We start from the raw sequence: 21,874 nt of genomic DNA on the forward strand, positions 1-21,874 counted from the left end.
TTAAAAACAGGTGTGCTTTGAGGAGTGGCTAAAATAAACCTTAAAAATACATTTTCTACCCTTTGAATAGGTGATGTATCACAGACTCCCCATACGCCTGCTCCAAATACGGCTACACTGATGCACTTAGCCTTATAAATTTTCAATAGGATATCCGGTGGCCTTTTTCCCAGCTTTTTAGCGAATAGCATTAGTGCTGCTGTTGCTCTTCTAAGCAGCAGTGTCCTATTGTTTATGGCTGGTCCCCAGGATCCTGTCTCCTCTAAGACAATCCCTAGGTATGAGAATATTTAGTAGATGCGATTTTCTCACTCCCAGCAAACAAGGGACAAGGTCTCTTTTTTCCTCGCTAACAGGACATAACAGATGTTTTTTTCACATTTAGTTTCAGTCTCTTTTTATCCATAAAATTTAGGTAAGCATCAAGTGCTGTCTGTAAGCCGAGTTGGGTTCTCGCCATTAACACGGCATCATCGGCGTATAATAGTTAAACTATCTGCTTGTTTTTAGCCTGTGGTGAGTCTCATACACTAGCGACCAGTTCCCGTTCCAGATCATTAGTATATAGAGTGAAAAGGAAGGGGGCAAGGACTCAGCCTAGTCTTACTCCCTTTATTACGTAAAAGGGCTTGGTAACTCTCCTTTTGTGCCGAATCTCACCTTAGCTGGTAAGTAAATTAAATATACCAATCATGTGAAGGACAATTCAAACCATGTTTAGGAGAGTGAGCACAAGCACCGTAGCACTGGTTAGCATTGGTAAAGTGCACAGAGCCCTACAGCCAACAAAAACGAATTCAACAACCACAAAAAATGGAGGAAAAAATGCAAAACGTTTGGGGTGACCCAGTAAAGGGGGACAGGTCCAACACACCTTTTTCCCTGCCTGTAGCTCCTCAAGCTAACTTGCATTAGCTCTTCGGGAGTGGTCCAGCCAGTGATTGGCTATGAATAGGTGTGAAATACCTCCCAGGACACAGAATATTCAGAAAGTGTGCTGCGGGCATCCTGTCACTGCACACTTTCAAATCTCGCTTTACAGGTCTGCTTAACCACATGTAAAACTTGGCGTGCTCTGGAGAGGGAGAGAAAAGGATGCCAAAATAATTCTTGCGCAACCCCTTTCTCGTTGTTGAAGGGCCTGCTTTTATCCTACTAGACATCTGTCTCTGGGTTTGTTGTGGGTAAAGCCTCTGCTTGAAACTGGAGTTTTGTGTTAGATGTGGGAGTACACTGATGATTTCCCTATGACACTCTAACACACACACCCAGCCCCCAGAGCCCAAGTTTAGCGTGACTGAAGACTTTTGCCATGGTATAAAATGCCCCGACACCTACCATTTTGGGCCTGTTCGTAGTAATGCAAACAGGAATTACTGAAAAAGTGGTTAGGGTTGTCCCTGTGAACTTGTAACTCATTGGTTAAGGAGTGTTGAGGAGTCACCGCCACACGCTAGTGGATGCCATGCATAAATGTCACACCTCCAGGCACCCCCGTCAGCACACTTCTGGACCTGCATTAGAACAGAAGAGACCTGGGCATGCTGTCTGTGACCTACAAGGAGCCCGGAAGGACTGGACCTGCTCCCTCTTGTACCCAGGACAAAGTAATGGACTCGAAGGGTCAGATGAGCTACCTTCCTGTGTGGCTATAAAGAGATCACAAGCTGCAAAGAGCCCTTTTTTCTAAAGTGACCAGGTGCCTGCCAGCACCTGGACTTGGCTGGATTTTGCTAGTATTGTATGTCAGAAGGTAAAATCATTGACCAGGACAAGCCGGGTCGTTGTATCTGACGCGATCGATCGGATATTGTGCATAAGTCCCGGTTTGCCGAGACTGTAGCCTATCATTGGCCCCTATAGCTTTTAGGCGCTACAACTAGTTAACATTTTAAAACTTCATATCTCCAGTTCCCCTGACTGGATTCTTGTCATTTCTGTGTCATTTTGTTTATCATGTTTTATTCTGTTTTCTAGCTTAGTTTGGGATTTTTTTTCTTCCGTTTTTTTTTTTTTTAACAACAAATTTTATTGAATTTTCAGCGTACCAGAAGGGCGAAGCCCAGCAAGGACAGTACAAAGGAAGTGCACAAAGTAAAGTCTCAAGGTACATTGTATAAACCCCAAATTGTGTGCGAAACAGACCGAGAAAATAAAAGACCCCCACCTCCCAAGACATACCAACAGACCGAGAAAAGAAAAGACCCCCAGCCCCCAAGACACACCAACCATACTTAAAAAACATTACAAGTACAACATTTGTAAATTTTCAGCCATATATCATCAACTATTCTTCGGTGTTTTTACTTTATTACTGTATTGGCACTGCATAAATCCTTTCCAAATTGCTCTAAGTTAGGCTTCCTTGCTCGGTGTCATTTCTTCCAGCGGGTTAAGCTCAGGTTAATTTAGTGACTTGTGGAGTTCACCCTAAACTGGGTTGTGGTTATTCTTCGAAGTGGACAGGAGTCCATCCCAAATAATCATATCCATTTTCTTACACATTTCTCCTGTAAAAAATGTCTCATGATCCTCCTGTTTGTATGCGAGCTATCTGTTTTCTTGAAAATCAGCAACGCTCTCTTTATGGAGACATTGATTTTTAAACTGGAATCATCAGTGACGAAATCAAATAACTAACTGGAGTCCTTGTCTGTTGTAATACGTCTACACTGTAAACCTCCATTGCCACGAAAGCCAGACCGCAAAAGAAGGCTGCACCAATAACCTCAACGGAGAGGAAGTACCATAAAGAAGCTGATCTATTCACTTTGCCCATATGTGGGAAAAACTTGTACTAGATCAGTAGGGCTGGTGACGCATGGGTGGGCTACCCTGCTAACACTAGGGGGCACACATACGTTCTTAAAGTAACAAGATGATTTTGTAAACAAAAAATTGGCCCTCCGTATGGACGCAGGCATTCAATATCTGCTGAGAAGGAAGGAGAGACCGACAGATTAACAACTGATGCATTTAGTAGGGTTGCGGTATATAGAATGAGGGCACTGCTTTAATTACTAGATGCGACAGGAACATGATTGGTGCCCTGCTTGAAGTGTTTGGTGTGCTATTATGACTGTATCCCTTTTCTTTATTGCAGTTTGCCCATTTAGAAGGTCGGTTTGCTTGATTTTTGTCCTAGTCCTAATTATGCCCTGGTCTTTCTAGCCCAGCCCTTTCTGTTACCCTATTATCATTTATCACTGTGTCCCTGTGTCCAAGTAGCAAACAAACCAGCATGTTTTAGCCACGTTTTTCTGCAAGGAGTGCCAGCGTAAGCCTTGATTTCGCCAGCTACTCGTCACAATAGTAAACACAATGCACAGACGGCTCAGTCACTGCAAACTAATCAGTGTATTTTGGACAGCCTGGTCAGTGGTAAATCCCAATGACACTTTCACTTACTTCAGGATGATGGAAGGCATGGGAATCTCCAGGAATTGTTCTCGCAGGGGGACGAAAGGCAGGAGGCCAGTATAGAACAGCCCAACCAGGATCAGCACACGTTGCAAGCAGAAAAGAAGAGGAATTTCTGAATTCTAAAAAGGGAAAATGTCAAAGCATATTTGTATGAACAAGTTGAACAGGACTAGCAAAATACAAACAGGCTCAGTTGCCCACTGCAAAGTATGAGTTTCCAGTGCTGTATAGACTTATATGATGAGTGGGGTCTGTATGTAATAATCCTCCTCGGCCCCACGTGGCCGAGGAGACAACGGTAACTTGCATGTAAAAGTAGCTCTCTGTTGTTGGTAATCCGTCACATGTAGCAGGCCTAGAGCCAGGATCAAATGTAAATCTCCAACACGGCAAGAGGTCTCAGCTAGCCAACTCACGCCCATGAAGTAGGACGTCATAAGTTCGCAGGTCACTATATTCATCTGAAAATACCAACATCATGTTTCCACGTCCCCTCGATGGCTGTGTTTCATCATTTAATTGCGGCCTTGTATACTGCGCCCTGTGAAATGCACACAGGCAGCGGAGAAGAAAAGGCACGCTATCATTTGGGACTCAGAATGGAAGCTGGTAAGTTTCCGAGTGCGTTTGTAAGACTCAGATGTGTGGAGGTCGGCAGCAACTACCACACGACTCTAAAGCAGAGCTGGAGAAGTAGGTAATGCTCGCGACATGGAACGTGAAGAGGAAGAGAAGGGCGGTCGCACGCCCACGTGGAAGGCTTACGTCGTCCTATTAGGGAGGCTAAAGATGGGGGACACGTGCAATTAAGGCAGCCTTAACATGGATGTGTGCCATCACCGATAAACAGTGGACGTCCCAGAGGCGTCCCAGGTTACCAAGCAAGCTGTCGGTTACCAAGCAAGAGGCTGCATTTGCAATACTTTACATCCTCCCTAAGGTGTTATTACAGAGAATTGTCGAGGAGCTTTCAAACCACTGCCTTAACTTTACTAGCAATGAATAAACTGCAGCATTTTGTGTATGAGTGATTGCTAGTAGTTTCTGGATATCACCCGGCTGCCAACTTAGTACTTCAGGATAACAATTTCATTTCTAGACCTCCTACCGGTTTAATAAATAATTTCGAATATTAATTAAACATTCGTTAATAGCAACGCATCAGATTCATTAGGCCACCTCAGTCAATGTAAGTAAGACTAAGTAGGCCACTTTGAATACGTAGACGTCCCTGCCGCAGAATTCACAGTTCTCCCACCCCTCAACCACTAAGTTTCTGATGGTGGAGCCTCAGCTGGGTCTGCTGGCAGAAGCCTCTCAGATGGTATTGCATCCAAAGAGGGTTTCTGGTTCAAAGTGACAGTCACCGCACCTTATGTAGGGTAAGGGCGACCAGCAGGGATTTTCTCCACCCGGGCCCGAAATGCATGGTGGTCCCGGGTTGGAAAAATCAGTGAAAATAGTAAACATGTCCCTGACACACAGGAAGAAAACTCTGGGCGTCAGGGACATTTTTATTTTGTTCTGCAAAATGAAACCCGCTGCTTTGGGGCTTCATTCTTCTTAACACAAAGAATGGCAAGTAGGTCTGATCAACATGGCAGCCCACGTAGCAGGCAGCTGGGCCTAAGAGGCATCCACCACTACTTAAGATGTACTTTGTCACAGAGATGCCAGCCAGCTGGGGATCTCTCAGTATTGTGGTGTAAACCCTAGCCTCTGGTCTTACATCCTCCCCATCAAAATTGCCCTGTTAGTTTACTAATATATGCTTAAGGATGATTTGTGACATGGAGAAATACCCTTCAAGATAGGAAACACATGGAACAAACACTTGTATGGTGTTCAGATGCCCTCAACATTTCTCAACGTTACACTGGCAACAAATTGATTTCAAATATATTTCTTGCTCATCGAAATAATAATAATGTTTTAGCCCCATTTTAGTTACCTTTGAACCCAGCAATCATTCAACGAACATGGAGAATGCCCCTAAACATCCAATCTCTGCTGCTCACCTCTTTTCGACACTTTTCTATTATTTCGTAGTTGGCGTTACCCCACACTGTTAAATTTTGTCGATTGTATTCGGAAACCAGTTCAGAAACCTACAGGAGGAAGTTTCATAGATTAGGATTCATAAATTATGACCACAGAAACAATACATTTCTAAACAACTTACTGAAATATCAATTAACAGTTGTATAAAGTTTAAAAATTAGGAGACAGCCCAACAACTCCCAGTCGGCACAAATACAATTTGAAAAACTGTTTGGTCTTTGGGATATGTACATAGAAGACCAGCCAGATAGCTTTAGTGAACGCTAAACCAAAGAACATTACAACGAAATAAGCATGAGTCTTGGTTATTTATACTATTTGCTCAACACAGATGTCCATCTTTCACATAAACTTTATCTCGAGTTGAAACATAAAATACTATGGTTGGGTTTGTTTCCCCATGCAAATTTCGCCAAGTAAATTGTGCAGAATTTACATGGGAAGAGGCTGAAAAGCCAAAAAGTGGCAAATTGGGGCAGCACCTCCGGCACAGCATGTTATACTTCATTATGACCTTATCAACAAGCAATATTGCATGATACCATCCATCACTTCCCAATAGGTGTTTGCAGCATGTACATTACATGCGACTCCGAATTAAGCCATTAGGCATTAAACCTTCCAGTATAAGTACTCCGACAGCTGGAGTTCATACGCGCTGCACCCAAGGACTTCTCAGTCAATTGTGAAAGGTCACAATTTGGGCTGCTCCAAAAATATGAAAATATTACTGTGGAGATACAACAGCATGCTCTTTCTAAGGCCCACTATAAATGTGTATATAACAATTCCCCTAAATAAAAGGCCCCTTTCATCATACTGGAAAAAGAGCACAACTTTACCTTTTTAATTAGTGTGTCATTGTTCACTTTGATGTCAATGTTGATAGGGGTTTTTGGAAAAGCATCAAACACCTCTTTCAGTAATGGGATACGCTTATCATCTCCGGCTTCACAGCAGCACTCTAGGAAAATATATTTCAGGCATTATTATCTAGCAGGGAACTTACTTTTCACCTGTAACTTCATTTTTTAAACATACCGTATATGTATGCACACACTGCAGTTCTCTCCTAGAAAACGCATGTTAGTTTGCTGCTGTATGCCGATTTTTGGTGCATGTTTATACTCTCCAGGTACGGCAACCACACATAAGCGACTTGCTGTAATTAACTACTTGTCCACTACTCCTTCCCACAACCAGCTTCAGTGAACCTTGAGCCATGTAGTATAAGCATACATGTTGTTCTTTACAGTGTTGTAGATGATTCTAGGACTCTAGTAAATATTCCCGATTTCATGCCCTTACGTGATTATATCAAATCATACCCGTATACAGGCATAAGAATCATACCCATATTAAGACATAGCCAATGCAGTCCAAATACGGCAAGGCTACTCCCATAGACTCCTAGGAAGCACAACGTGTTCTTAAACAAAGCAAGCCTCCAGCAGCCCGGGAATTCTTCCTGCTTCTGTATTGATTTGTCCTAGAACTCTTGGAGTCCTGAAAGAACTGCGAGTTCTTAGTGACGTCTTATGTCCAACCTTACGTCAAACTCGGCACCTTCCAGGTATAAATATACCAGCATCTGCCTTAAGCAACACACAGTGGTTTGGAGCAGATCGGCTATCTACTTGCCCGATGCCCTGCTGCTGCGAGTGTCGAAGGAAGCCGACCCTCCCTGAAAACGCACTGAGTGAGACGCTGTCTTTTCTCCTGCCGAGAAATCCAGCTCCAGTGTTTCCCGGTCACCCTTGCGGGTTGCTGGGAGATCGAGTCCTGAGAAAGAGATACAAGATCTCCTTCATTCTATAACCAAGGTACGGAGCTGATTAGACCCACAGAGAATTCTTGATTCAGATTCTTGGCAAAAACTATAACTCATCTACTCCTTCCCTGTACTAGGCTTAGGTTAGGTACACCGGGGTAGGCGTATCTTAGAAACACCAGTTGAGTACGTTTAGTCATTATTTTATCGTTGTTTGTATTTTATCCATTTTAAGTATCTTATGGCTTAGAAACCATATAAATGCTTTTACAGTATTATTTCATAATACTCATTTTACTGTACGCACTTTACTTTATGACAAGTATTGCAATTGTGGCAATTCACTTCTCTTGCATGAGAAAGTAGACTGTTCAATAAATACCCTTTTTATTGAAAACGCCCGTCTCTCTATTTCTCTGCACTTCTGGTGAAACTAAGCATGCACGATTAACTGAGTGAAATAGCTATCCATTGTTTCAGCGACTGAGGTCGACTAGGTCTCTATTGAATATGTTAGACTTAATTGTGTGTGCCAGTTAGCTCAGAGGTCACTAGAAACTTTCTGGAGTAAACAAGAAGGTGTTAACTTTCCTGATTAGACAAGAAGGGATTAGTTTCTGACAACCGCATAAACATGACAACTTTGCTCCCCCAGTATAAGGAGTATACGTCTACACTGTCGTTTATGTTATTCCAATGCGCAGAGGCTATTGGGAAAATAGGAACTACACTACAACAGTTTAAGAGATTGAGGTCAAAGGACTATAAATATGCAGTCATTCTGCATGCCCATGGCCTATCCTCCTATATTTTCTGGGCTACCATATGTCTGAATTCCAACAAAGATCTAACTATTACAAGGACTACCTGCAGTAGAATAAAGATCCACAACCAAATTGGTCTTGGCCGGAAATGAAACTATAATGATTCTCCCCAACATTGTAGGATTTTTTGACTCTCTGGAAAGTCTTGTAAATCAGGAGACTAGGTGGAAAAGCTGATCATTTTAGTGATGATGATCACACTGTCACTACAATCTTGGCTTACTATTGTCCTCCTGGCCTGGAACACTGTGCCTTTGTTGGAATTTCGGAGTAAACATCAGAATGGTTGTTAGAAACTAGTTATGCACTCATATTGCGAGATTTTAATATTCTGAGAGCCATCCGAGTCTGATGCTATGGCACTCTCTAATCTGAGCCTTTGATGACGCCAAGAGTCAATGAGTGGATGTATAGTTCTCTAAGGACTTATAAACACTTATAAGTTAATCTTATTCCTCTGGTCTCATCATTTTGTTGTTCAGTTTGCAGTCTGTTTAACTACTGGTGCAGCTTGATGGATTAATAGATATCCCCAAGCTTACTTTTGGTCTCCTAAAATGTTGACATCTATGACGTTTATAGTGCCACTGAGGACTGCATTCAATCACCCTCTGATTGTGCTGTAATGAATGATATATTCTTAAAATATCTGGTCAATTACATGGCTTCTAATCAGAATCCGCTTAAATGTTGCAAACGTGTGTCTTGTTCTCATGAGACTCTTGTGGGTTTGGAGAAAAAGTGCTGGCAGTTAGAATCGTTTTGACACTGCTCCAGTGCCAGCGTTGAAACTTGAAGAATCTTCTTGGCAAACCTTTTTGTTTCTAAGAATAAACTCACACAGTGAGAGTTTGTTCTTAAAAAACAATGCCCGACTTTTCTGCATTTTTCTGGTGATGGCTGCCCCACCCTAAATCAAACCTAGTGACCACCACTATGACCAGTGGCGGACAAGTTTAAGACATAGGCCCACATGCATCAAAGTGAATTGCATTCGCAAACGGTGTGAATCGCAATTTTCTGCCTTTTGCGAATGCAATTGACAAAATTGGGATGCTTCATGTTTTTCGCAATTTTAGAAATCGCAATTACGTTGCGATTTCTAAAATTGCGATTGCATTTAAGAAATCGCAATTTGAGATTTCTTAAATGCAAAGCATGAACATTTTAAATTTGCGAATTCGCAAATAGGGAGAGGTAAATTACCATGCAGTTGAACTTCATGGTAATTTGTGAAAACTTTAAAAAATGCACAAAAGTGCATTTTTGAAAGTTTCATTTTACACACATACATGCCCCTGGGGCATGTGTGTGTGAAAAATGCACTTAAAGTTACATTTCAGGGGTGCAGGGGGGGGGTCTTTTGAACTCCCCCCCCAGCACCCTTGAAAATGCATTTTCAATTTGCGATTCGCAAATTGCTAATCGCAAATTGAAAATGACTTCCCATTCATTCCTATGGGCCTCTAGGCCCATAGGAATCAATGGGAAGGGATTCCTTAATTGCGATTCGCAAATTGTGAATCGCAATTAAGGAAATTTAAAAAATGGCCAAAAAAATTGCGATTTCTTGGTGCATAGCCGTTTCCGATTTCTTAATTGCGATTCCTTCATTTTCGCAATTAAGAAATCGCAAACGGCAACAATGATGCATGTGGCCATGAGTTTCTAACAGCAGAGATAGCTGGTGGTGTGTGAGGAAAGTCCTTACATTTTTTTGAGATGCTCAGGACTCAACCCATGTAGTGACTTGTATCGATACGGTTACATTATGTAAGTGACCATTATTTCAGGGTAGTTTCTAGTGTGTGTGCATTTGGTAGGTTTGGGGGCCAGCTCACCCTGAAAATCCTGTAGCCTCTAGTTCCCTCCCTCGGATAATTCCAAGGGTTTGGTGTTTAGCCAGTGATGTACAACTGATGGCTGTGGAAACAAAGGTTGGGGTACAATTTTAAGTCAGCAATACCAAATATCCCCTTGGGGATCTTCAATTGAATATTATAACACGCCATATACTCTTGAATAGTCCCAAAAAGTGAGACTAAGCAAAATCCCATAGTCACTTTGGAAGTGAATAATGAACTAGTATTTGATGAAGCCTCGATTACGGAAATTCTAAATTCTTTACTAGCAGATTCAGTGGTCACACAGACCTTGAAAAACAGATGAATGGGGAAGCTCTTTCCGCAATCAAGAAGGAACAAATTGGGACTGCTCTTCATGGCGCGTTCATGACAGAGTACTTGAGCAAAAACACGGCCCCTAGAGGACTAATTGTGACAAATGAGCCGTGCATTTTCCTGAATAATAAGGCTTTTAGAAAGAACTGATCACATTGGATGGAAGTGCAGGATTGGTTGGTGCTGGTCATTAATGCAGCGAGAAAACGTACAGACTTACTACTCATAGAGATACACACATGCGAGAGTAAACTTAAGACCTTAGTACACATCTCTGTCTTTAAAAAGAAAATGGAAGCGATAAATAATGATCACACCCAATGCAAGGAATACGTAACACAATCAAAACTGACCAAACTCAAGAAAGAGGTGCAGAAGTTTAGTCATGAGAACACTTTCTCGTATGTCACAGACAAAAACTATGAGAAACCGCAGGTTCAGGCAACCGGGAAACGACAAGAGAGGTTTAGACCGACCCCACTAGATTGGACCTTCAGCTCAGGAGATTAAGGAAGAAGCAGCGGCAGCAGTGATGAAGAGGTAACTAGAAGGCCTCAAAGATCATATTATCGAGACCAATCAATGCCACTCCCAAGGCTACCTTTTGGCTACTGGCATAAGCCTTTCCAACCACAGGGCTTACCTTTCCAACAAGGCCCCCCTCCTTTTTTATACAGAGGCAGAGGCCGGGGAAGAGGAAAACAAAAATACCCCAGACAGTCATCTAAAGTACATTGAGGGGATCAAACCCCCGAACTAAGTGGTGATGAGGACCAGTGACTGACAAAGAGGCAGAGACCCTCCAACATCGTAAACTTGAGCATCCACATTCTATCACCGGATGAGAATGCCATCCTGTCTAAAGGACTGGGGTTTGTACCAACGCCCAGGAGTGACCTCTTCTCACTACGCGCAGAACTAGCACAATGTTTCTGGAGGATTCAATTACAAAGCTTCTTTGAGAACCACAAAACCCTTACAGATTGAGAACCTACTAACACGGGTCTAAATAATAAGTCTACTTTTGTACCACCAACACAAGCCATCCCATGTCATGTATTAGCTTTTGAACAGGCAGTCCTTTAGGAAATCGGCACAACTGAATGCCAAAACAACAAGGTCTTTCAGAACCTGAGGAAAGGTGAGAAAACAGCCCTGGAAAATCTCTCGAGGAGTCATAAAACTGGCTGGTAAAGGTGGAGCAATAGTTGTTATGGGTAAGAACATGTACCACACAGAACGTACCCGACTATTCTGATGGCGAGAGCAATGAAATTCTTCAATTGATCTGACACTGAGACATACAAACAAAATAAAATATTTGGTAGAAGAAGGCCTCATGAATGATTGGATTACCAAACATGAGGCAGAGTTTCTCAATGCTGACACATCGCAAACACCAAGATTTTACACTCTCCCAAAGATCCATAAAACAAAATACCCCCACCAGGTAGACCCATAGTGTCAGGCATCAGCTCAGTGTTGGAACCCCTTTCGCAATTCTGCAACTGGTTTCTCAGACCCATAGTGAAGACTTCTACTTCATACACAGGGACAGAGGACGTACTTTGCCTTAGCAGAGATATGGAAATCAACCCCACTGAGGACTGGATCTTTACAATGGACTTTGAAGCTCTCTATACGAGTAACCCCCAGAGACGTACCTTTGAAGCGGTTGGACACATACTACAGGAGATGGACTGGGTATACTTGACACCCAGACACGTCATCATGGAATGTGCAGAATTAGCCCTTACAGAGAATTTTTTGGAATACGGAGGAATAAAATACCACCAAGTGAGGGGTACATCAATGGGAAGTCCCTTTTCGCCTATTATGGCTTGTTTATACGTAAATCAATTTGAGGCTGACTACATGTTCAACCCGAAAAATCCCTACATATAACAGATGAAACTGTGGCACAGATATATAGTTGATGTGCTAATAATTTGGCATGGCAACAAAGAACAGGCAATAGAATTTGCAGAGTGGGTGAACACAAAGGACAGACACCTAACATTTACATTCACCATCAACAAAGATGAAACAGTATTCTGGACCTGGTCATCATAATGGGCCAAGAAGGCATAAAGACGAGATTCCACAACAAAGCGACTAAGAGGAACATCCTTTTACTGTTTGAAACCTTCCACCCAAAAGCACTTCGACAAAACCTCCCCGTTGGGCAGTTCCTACGGGTCAGAAAAAACTGCTCCTCTCTGGAAGTTTTTGATACACAGGTGAAGACATTGGAAGAAAAATTGATCACACACCATTACACGAGAAACCAGGTGAAGAGAGCAAAAAAAGAGCAAGAAATAATAACCGAGATGCCCTGCTCAAGAACCACTAGAAACCTGGGAATGAGAGAGTTGTTTGTGTCACAACATATACCTCCATTTCAAATAAAGTCCAGAGCATAGTTCGTAAGAACAGGCATATTCTGAATGGGGGTAAGAAGCAATGACCTCAACCTCTTTTTGCTTTTAAAAGGAACACGAGAATTCGCGATGAATTGGTTCATGCAAAAACACCACCACTGCAAACCCAAACTCAAACAACGCTATGGGACAACCATTGGCCAGAAGGCCATTAGCCATGAGGTAACTGCGTAGCATGCCAATTCACCAAAACTACGAAAGAGGTTGACATTAAGACAGGAAGACCGTGGCTTCTGAAGGACCTAACCAACTGCAATAGTGAGAACATTATATACCTTATTTGCTGCCCAAGCGATCTTCTCTATATAGGAATGACCACCAGGAAAGTAAAAACACGAATCAACTAACATAGAAGCATTTTCAGGTGCAAGAAGAACAACACTAAACTTACGTGCCACTACCTGGAAAAAGGCCATTGAGACGTGGACATAGAATGGGTGGTTTTGGAGACAATTATTGCGAAATGTCAAAATGTCCAAAAAAGACTTCACAACCGCGAACAACGAGGGCAGTATCGTCTAAGAACGTGAGACACCGGACTGAACGACAATATCCAGTGGTTACCGATTGGACAGTAAGCAATACCTCTGGAGCTAACTGGCCAGTCACAGGGATGTGCAAGCACTAGCATAAAGTGAGAGAACTTTACAGAACGGAGTGCTTAGTACGAAAAAGCTGAAAGAGATGAGGGCAACACTTCATCTATGAGCATAGCGCTATACTTTGATTTCAATCGTAATAACTGATTCCGTTTGAATTGTGAACCATAATTAATGATACTAACGAGCGCACAAGAATTGTTCCTCTCCCTTGCTCCCTGCCTCATTCTGTGCCCCTAAAAAAATCTATGGAATGTATTACCCCATATACATGGCAAGGCCCAGCGTTCATAGTACATTCCCCTGCGAGGGATACTGCCTTTATACAAATTAATTGACTGGTATAAGGTTCATTAATATAATACACAAATGTACACTCCCATTTACATTATGATGAGATATTCATGCAATGGGTTAGGAATATTAAACCTTTATGTATATGATTCGTTCATCTCATCAATGTACAGTCCTACTTATATCACAGATGAGATATCAATTCAATGGAATGGTGGGCAAAACCAGGCCCATTTTTGGAAATCATGAAATGTACTGGGTGAAATGTTTATTTTTTGCATTTAATTATGTCTCTTGTTCGTTCCTAAACGTCCACAAAGAACATGTGAATATGTTTGCCCAAGATATTTATGACACGAGATGCCTCTGAACTGGATGAGAAAACCTGGCTGTCAATTTATCATGCTGCTCTTTACTGAAGCAGACAAAAGCTCAGACCAATAGGTTCATAAGCCAATTGTGTCTTATTCACTATACTTTTTTATGTTAAACATTTTCATAGAACATTTTCCTCCTGCCAGAGTCCTATTGGTCTAAGCTTTTGTCTGCTTCAATAAAAAGCAGCATGATAAATTGACAGCCAGGTTTTCTTTTCTTGAAATTGTATTCAATCGTCCTACCTGGCGTAGTTAGGACGAAACCCCTTTTTACCCTCTGAACTTAAAGAGGCAGCTGTGTCAATTTCTCTGCTTTTGCTATAGGGCCCGCCCCTGGGTGTGTTGCGGCATCACTCGGCCCCCATGACACCAGAACAAGCATGGCAACGACCATACCAGCAGTTATTAACCCCTTCCATGCTGATGACGAACCCCAGTCGTCATGCACTAATGTGCTCGTGTGCTGATGACGGCTGGGGTTCGTCACGGCCCGCCCCTGTTCGTGTTGTTTACAGCACACCAGGGGAATCGCGGCCGCATGGAAGGGGTTAACCGCAGAAGATTCTCTCACTTACGGCGGCAGTATATATCTCCCTGCTTTCACCACATGGCCACGCCCCTGGGTGTGTCTCGTCATCACGAGGATCCCAGGCACGGCGCTAAGAGACCGGAGCGAGCGCGACAACAACAGTGCTAGCAGATCTTATCCGCAGGTGATTCTCTCACTTACGGCGCCAGCCCAAAATAGGTCAACCCTTCGGTTTACTACAATATGACGCAATCTCCAGGCAGGAGACAGCACGGACACCGGATCTGGCAACTAATTGACTGCGTGTGAGTAACAAGGACCCCCTGACAAATTGGGAATACAATTCCTAGGACAGGGTAATACACAATGAAAAATAAATTCCTAGGCAATATATTTATATTATACTCTTCTTTCTATGTATACTAAAAATGGACACAGTGTAACGACCAAAAGTACAAAAAAGCAAAATTTGTTTTAATGACAAATTTTAAATGCTGTAAATACATAGTTACAATAATGAGTTAAAAACACAATTTTATTCACAAAGATATTTTTTCTTAATTTGTTGCAAGCATAAAATCTCATTAAAAAATAAAAAATACAATATTAAAAACACAATAAGGTGGCAGAATAATAAGTCTTCGACGCGCATTTCGGCGTAAAACACGCTTTCGTCAGAAAAAGCCATAAAAACTTTGTTTATGGACCAATATTATGGGATTCACTGATAGAGATGTCCCCATGTATTCTCTTCTGTAAATAAAAACTTTTGGTATTTCACGACTAATTGTAAGGTGTAGCGCAGTGGTCACCACCTCTCTGTATATGATATTTCTGAATGGATTTAAATCAAGGAACCCCTGATATTATGTTCGTAGGATATGAAGTTTAAAAATGAAATATAGTAATCTGCATTAATGGCGGATAACTGGTAGGTGAAAATAATTTCATCCTCTTATTTTTATTTTCACCTGCCAGGTATCCGCCATTAATGCATTACTCGGATCCACTATGATCTTGATGTCAGCCGTGTATGTTTGAAACCACAGGCTTTAATTATTTGCTCCAAGTGGAACATGTAAGCATTGAACAACAAGTGGGAGAGGGCCTATCTCTGGGGAAGCCACATACAAGCCCTATAGGGCTGGATACATGCAGCCCATCCCACATGGACCTCCTGAGTACACTCACAAGCAATGATCGAATTCAGTCCAATGCCACCCCCTACACCAGACAGCTATTCCAACTACTGGCATATAAAACTTTGTTTGAAAGGTCCGGTAAAGATAAGAGCAGCTGGACATCTTTGTTCCCAATGGCATAACAGATCTTGTTTGCCATCTGTCTCCCCGGGCATGAACAAAACCCTGATTAGAAGACGAAAACAATTAATCTCAAATTATTCTTGCTATTTGGATTTAACAATTGACTTCAAGCAAAGTTTAGTAATGTCAAAATAGGGTGGTCATTTTCTGGAGAACTGCTATCTAAACTTGCATATTTTCTATAAAGGAGACAATATTGATTTAAATTTAGAAGGATACCAGTCTTTTTGAAGAAATGCACTGACCAGACATGAAATCAGACGACAAAGAAACAATGTGAAGTATAATGATTTTGAAGGACTCCATTTTGGAAGTCATAGACGTTTATCAGATAAAGATAAGTTAAACCCAATTTAGATTTGCAGGTGCTCCTACGTGGTGAGCTCGAAATGCTACTATTATGAGATATCAATAAAGGATTAGTTTCAATTTAACCTCTTAAATCAGCCATTTTCTAACAAACAAAAAAATCATGTGATGCAGAATTTCTGGGAAACAGAATTCACCTCAATAGTATTACAAGTTGGGAAACTCAATTCCCAGTATATTTTGAACAATTCTGCGCAGAAAGTGTTCATGTATGTGGTTTGTATGTACGTTATTTTATAGTAAGAAAGATACATCTTAAAAGCTTATTTATATTGAATTTAGGGCCAGATGTACAAAGTAATTTTCTGGTCGCAGAAGACCCAATGCACATTATTGGGTCGTTGGCAACCGGAAAAATACTTTTTAAAATGTGCTAAATGCGATTTAGTAACTTGCTGCCAAATCGCATTTTGCATATGCCATTCGGTATTTGAAAGAGGCTTGTTTAGGGAGCCCATTCCAAATATCGAATCGGTATTGTATGTATTACTGTTTTGTGACCGAAATCCGGTGGCAAAACAGTAATACTTAACACCAATTTAAAACTGGTGGTAACCCACTTGCAATGGGAAAGAGAACCCTTCCCCTTTGAGAATGTAAATAATCATATTTTTTAAGAGCAGGCAGTGGTACCACGGACCATTGCCTACACTCTAAAAAAAAAAATATGAAACTTCAGAGTTTTATTTTTTATAATTTTTCAATGCATCCCGTTTTCCTTTAATAAAAAGCAATCCCAGACATGACGATCTGCTGACCTCAGCATGCCACCATCCCCCGTGATGGCTGCGATCCCTAATGCGTTGCAAACTGGGGCCTACCTCATCATTATTCATGAGGTAGGTCGATTTTGACCCACAAAGAATCCATAAACGAAACTCAATAAGTTTCATACATTAGAAATACTGATTTCCTAACTGCGTTTGGGAGATAATCGTAATTAGGAAATCGGTATTCCTAATGTTTGTTCATATGGCCCTTAGTCTTGACCCATTTTTTTCCATTTGAATGCTTTTTCATGATACAATTAAAAACTCTGTAGTAAATCAGGGATTGACAGGCCTTAACCTTTTGTATTGCTTGTTCCTTTAAGCAGGAATGAATATATCTATTAATAGTCAATTTGGGTTGAATTAAGACGCATGGTAGTAAACGTGAGTGGTGTGCACATCAAACTGAAATTCCAAATTTAAATCTGAACATTGGAAATACATTTCAGCTACATTTTTAATATTTCTAAGCATAATGGATGTTTTCTTCTTAACAAAGTAAATATGATTAGGTAAAGAAATTTCAGCTTGAAAGTCGATTAGTACATCATCCAACCATCAAATGTGTGTGAGTGAAACTTTGGTTTCTAGGCTGTAAATTAAAACCTAACATCAGGCAAATAGCCCTGAATTAGTGTGTTCAGGCTAATAGCCCTGAATTAGTGTGTTCATCTGTGTATTCAATAACCCGGAAAGTATATAAGATGGGTAAAAAAGTGTTGGTGGGGGTATAGTCTACATTTAATTTCACATATAAATTGCCTAGGATTAAAGTGTTTTCCCTAAAAATTACCGATTTAGGCAAGAATCATGGCATTCACACATACAGAGGCTGTAATAGGCTGTAATAAAATGCCAGAAACCGGTCCCCGGTAGCTTGTCTCCTTTCTGGTAAAGAATTGGCTTGGTAGTTTAGTCTGCCCTGTTCCCATGATGCACTGGGCCAGGGACAGACTGATTTGCATATAGCCAGATTCTGAGCTGGGATGGGGCAGTGAGATAAATAACGGTGATGGATCAAGCCCTGATCTTTGGACTGGGTAAGAGTGGTCTGCTCAATTCAGACACTCTGTTTATCACCACCCCCTTTTGTAAATCGATTTTGGCCACTATAGGTGTGGCAGGGTATACTCAGACATGAGTCCCTTTCTCACTGCTCCATCAGGATTCAAGCAAGCCGGGCCGAAGAGGCTGAAATGCCAGAAACCGGTCCCCGGTAGCTTGTCTCCTTTCTGGTAAAGAATTGGCTTGGTAGTTTAGTCTGCCCTGTTCCCATGATGCACTGGGCCAGGGACAGACTGATTTGCATATAGCCAGATTCTGAGCTGGGATGGGGCAGTGAGATAAATAACGGTGATGGATCAAGCCCTGATCTTTGGACTGGGTAAGAGTGGTCTGCTCAATTCAGACACTCTGTTTATCACCACCCCCTTTTGTAAATCGATTTTGGCCACTATAGGTGTGGCAGGGTATACTCAGACATGAGTCCCTTTCTCACTGCTCCATCAGGATTCAAGCAAGCCGGGCCGAAGAGGCTGAAATGCCAGAAACCGGTCCCCGGTAGCTTGTCTCCTTTCTGGTAAAGAATTGGCTTGGTAGTTTAGTCTGCCCTGTTCCCATGATGCACTGGGCCAGGGACAGACTGATTTGCATATAGCCAGATTCTGAGCTGGGATGGGGCAGTGAGATAAATAACGGTGATGGATCAAGCCCTGATCTTTGGACTGGGTAAGAGTGGTCTGCTCAATTCAGACACTCTGTTTATCACCACCCCCTTTTGTAAATCGATTTTGGCCACTATAGGTGTGGCAGGGTATACTCAGACATGAGTCCCTTTCTCACTGCTCCATCAGGATTCAAGCAAGCCGGGCCGAAGAGGCTGAAATGCCAGAAACCGGTCCCCGGTAGCTTGTCTCCTTTCTGGTAAAGAATTGGCTTGGTAGTTTAGTCTGCCCTGTTCCCATGATGCACTGGGCCAGGGACAGACTGATTTGCATATAGCCAGATTCTGAGCTGGGATGGGGCAGTGAGATAAATAACGGTGATGGATCAAGCCCTGATCTTTGGACTGGGTAAGAGTGGTCTGCTCAATTCAGACACTCTGTTTATCACCACCCCCTTTTGTAAATCGATTTTGGCCACTATAGGTGTGGCAGGGTATACTCAGACATGAGTCCCTTTCTCACTGCTCCATCAGGATTCAAGCAAGCCGGGCCGAAGAGGCTGAAATGCCAGAAACCGGTCCCCGGTAGCTTGTCTCCTTTCTGGTAAAGAATTGGCTTGGTAGTTTAGTCTGCCCTGTTCCCATGATGCACTGGGCCAGGGACAGACTGATTTGCATATAGCCAGATTCTGAGCTGGGATGGGGCAGTGAGATAAATAACGGTGATGGATCAAGCCCTGATCTTTGGACTGGGTAAGAGTGGTCTGCTCAATTCAGACACTCTGTTTATCACCACCCCCTTTTGTAAATCGATTTTGGCCACTATAGGTGTGGCAGGGTATACTCAGACATGAGTCCCTTTCTCACTGCTCCATCAGGATTCAAGCAAGCCGGGCCGAAGAGGCTGAAATGCCAGAAACCGGTCCCCGGTAGCTTGTCTCCTTTCTGGTAAAGAATTGGCTTGGTAGTTTAGTCTGCCCTGTTCCCATGATGCACTGGGCCAGGGACAGACTGATTTGCATATAGCCAGATTCTGAGCTGGGATGGGGCAGTGAGATAAATAACGGTGATGGATCAAGCCCTGATCTTTGGACTGGGTAAGAGTGGTCTGCTCAATTCAGACACTCTGTTTATCACCACCCCCTTTTGTAAATCGATTTTGGCCACTATAGGTGTGGCAGGGTATACTCAGACATGAGTCCCTTTCTCACTGCTCCATCAGGATTCAAGCAAGCCGGGCCGAAGAGGCTGAAATGCCAGAAACCGGTCCCCGGTAGCTTGTCTCCTTTCTGGTAAAGAATTGGCTTGGTAGTTTAGTCTGCCCTGTTCCCATGATGCACTGGGCCAGGGACAGACTGATTTGCATATAGCCAGATTCTGAGCTGGGATGGGGCAGTGAGATAAATAACGGTGATGGATCAAGCCCTGATCTTTGGACTGGGTAAGAGTGGTCTGCTCAATTCAGACACTCTGTTTATCACCACCCCCTTTTGTAAATCGATTTTGGCCACTATAGGTGTGGCAGGGTATACTCAGACATGAGTCCCTTTCTCACTGCTCCATCAGGATTCAAGCAAGCCGGGCCGAAGAGGCTGAAATGCCAGAAACCGGTCCCCGGTAGCTTGTCTCCTTTCTGGTAAAGAATTGGCTTGGTAGTTTAGTCTGCCCTGTTCCCATGATGCACTGGGCCAGGGACAGACTGATTTGCATATAGCCAGATTCTGAGCTGGGATGGGGCAGTGAGATAAATAACGGTGATGGATCAAGCCCTGATCTTTGGACTGGGTAAGAGTGGTCTGCTCAATTCAGACACTCTGTTTATCACCACCCCCTTTTGTAAATCGATTTTGGCCACTATAGGTGTGGCAGGGTATACTCAGACATGAGTCCCTTTCTCACTGCTCCATCAGGATTCAAGCAAGCCGGGCCGAAGAGGCTGAAATGCCAGAAACCGGTCCCCGGTAGCTTGTCTCCTTTCTGGTAAAGAATTGGCTTGGTAGTTTAGTCTGCCCTGTTCCCATGATGCACTGGGCCAGGGACAGACTGATTTGCATATAGCCAGATTCTGAGCTGGGATGGGGCAGTGAGATAAATAACGGTGATGGATCAAGCCCTGATCTTTGGACTGGGTAAGAGTGGTCTGCTCAATTCAGACACTCTGTTTATCACCACCCCCTTTTGTAAATCGATTTTGGCCACTATAGGTGTGGCAGGGTATACTCAGACATGAGTCCCTTTCTCACTGCTCCATCAGGATTCAAGCAAGCCGGGCCGAAGAGGCTGAAATGCCAGAAACCGGTCCCCGGTAGCTTGTCTCCTTTCTGGTAAAGAATTGGCTTGGTAGTTTAGTCTGCCCTGTTCCCATGATGCACTGGGCCAGGGACAGACTGATTTGCATATAGCCAGATTCTGAGCTGGGATGGGGCAGTGAGATAAATAACGGTGATGGATCAAGCCCTGATCTTTGGACTGGGTAAGAGTGGTCTGCTCAATTCAGACACTCTGTTTATCACCACCCCCTTTTGCAAATCGATTTTGGCCACTATAGGTGTGGCAGGGTATACTCAGACATGAGTCCCTTTCTCACTGCTCCATCAGGATTCAAGCAAGCCGGGCCGAAGAGGCTGAAATGCCAGAAACCGGTCCCCGGTAGCTTGTCTCCTTTCTGGTAAAGAATTGGCTTGGTAGTTTAGTCTGCCCTGTTCCCATGATGCACTGGGCCAGGGACAGACTGATTTGCATATAGCCAGATTCTGAGCTGGGATGGGGCAGTGAGATAAATAACGGTGATGGATCAAGCCCTGATCTTTGGACTGGGTAAGAGTGGTCTGCTCAATTCAGACACTCTGTTTATCACCACCCCCTTTTGTAAATCGATTTTGGCCACTATAGGTGTGGCAGGGTATACTCAGACATGAGTCCCTTTCTCACTGCTCCATCAGGATTCAAGCAAGCCGGGCCGAAGAGGCTGAAATGCCAGAAACCGGTCCCCGGTAGCTTGTCTCCTTTCTGGTAAAGAATTGGCTTGGTAGTTTAGTCTGCCCTGTTCCCATGATGCACTGGGCCAGGGACAGACTGATTTGCATATAGCCAGATTCTGAGCTGGGATGGGGCAGTGAGATAAATAACGGTGATGGATCAAGCCCTGATCTTTGGACTGGGTAAGAGTGGTCTGCTCAATTCAGACACTCTGTTTATCACCACCCCCTTTTGTAAATCGATTTTGGCCACTATAGGTGTGGCAGGGT

The 21,874-nt window shown here is 42.9% G+C and overlaps 1 protein-coding gene across 1 annotated transcript in view; it reads right to left on the reverse strand.

Annotated features, from left to right (window-relative positions):
- GDPD1 (glycerophosphodiester phosphodiesterase domain containing 1) overlaps window positions 1–21,874 on the reverse strand; it is a 256,407-nt gene that overhangs the window by 21,369 nt on the left and 213,164 nt on the right. The window contains exons 4-6 of the mRNA XM_086954967.1: window positions 6,327–6,448; window positions 5,442–5,531; window positions 3,409–3,542 (exon numbers count right to left, since the gene is read on the reverse strand). Of these exons, the coding sequence (XP_086811093.1) occupies window positions 3,409–3,542; window positions 5,442–5,531; window positions 6,327–6,448 (346 nt within the window). The remainder of the gene's footprint in view (window positions 1–3,408; window positions 3,543–5,441; window positions 5,532–6,326; window positions 6,449–21,874) is intronic.

Source organism: Lissotriton vulgaris, chromosome 2_1, assembly GCF_964263255.1.
Source record: "Lissotriton vulgaris chromosome 2_1, aLisVul1.2, whole genome shotgun sequence".
In the NCBI taxonomy this organism is placed as follows: Eukaryota; Metazoa; Chordata; class Amphibia; order Caudata; family Salamandridae; genus Lissotriton; species Lissotriton vulgaris.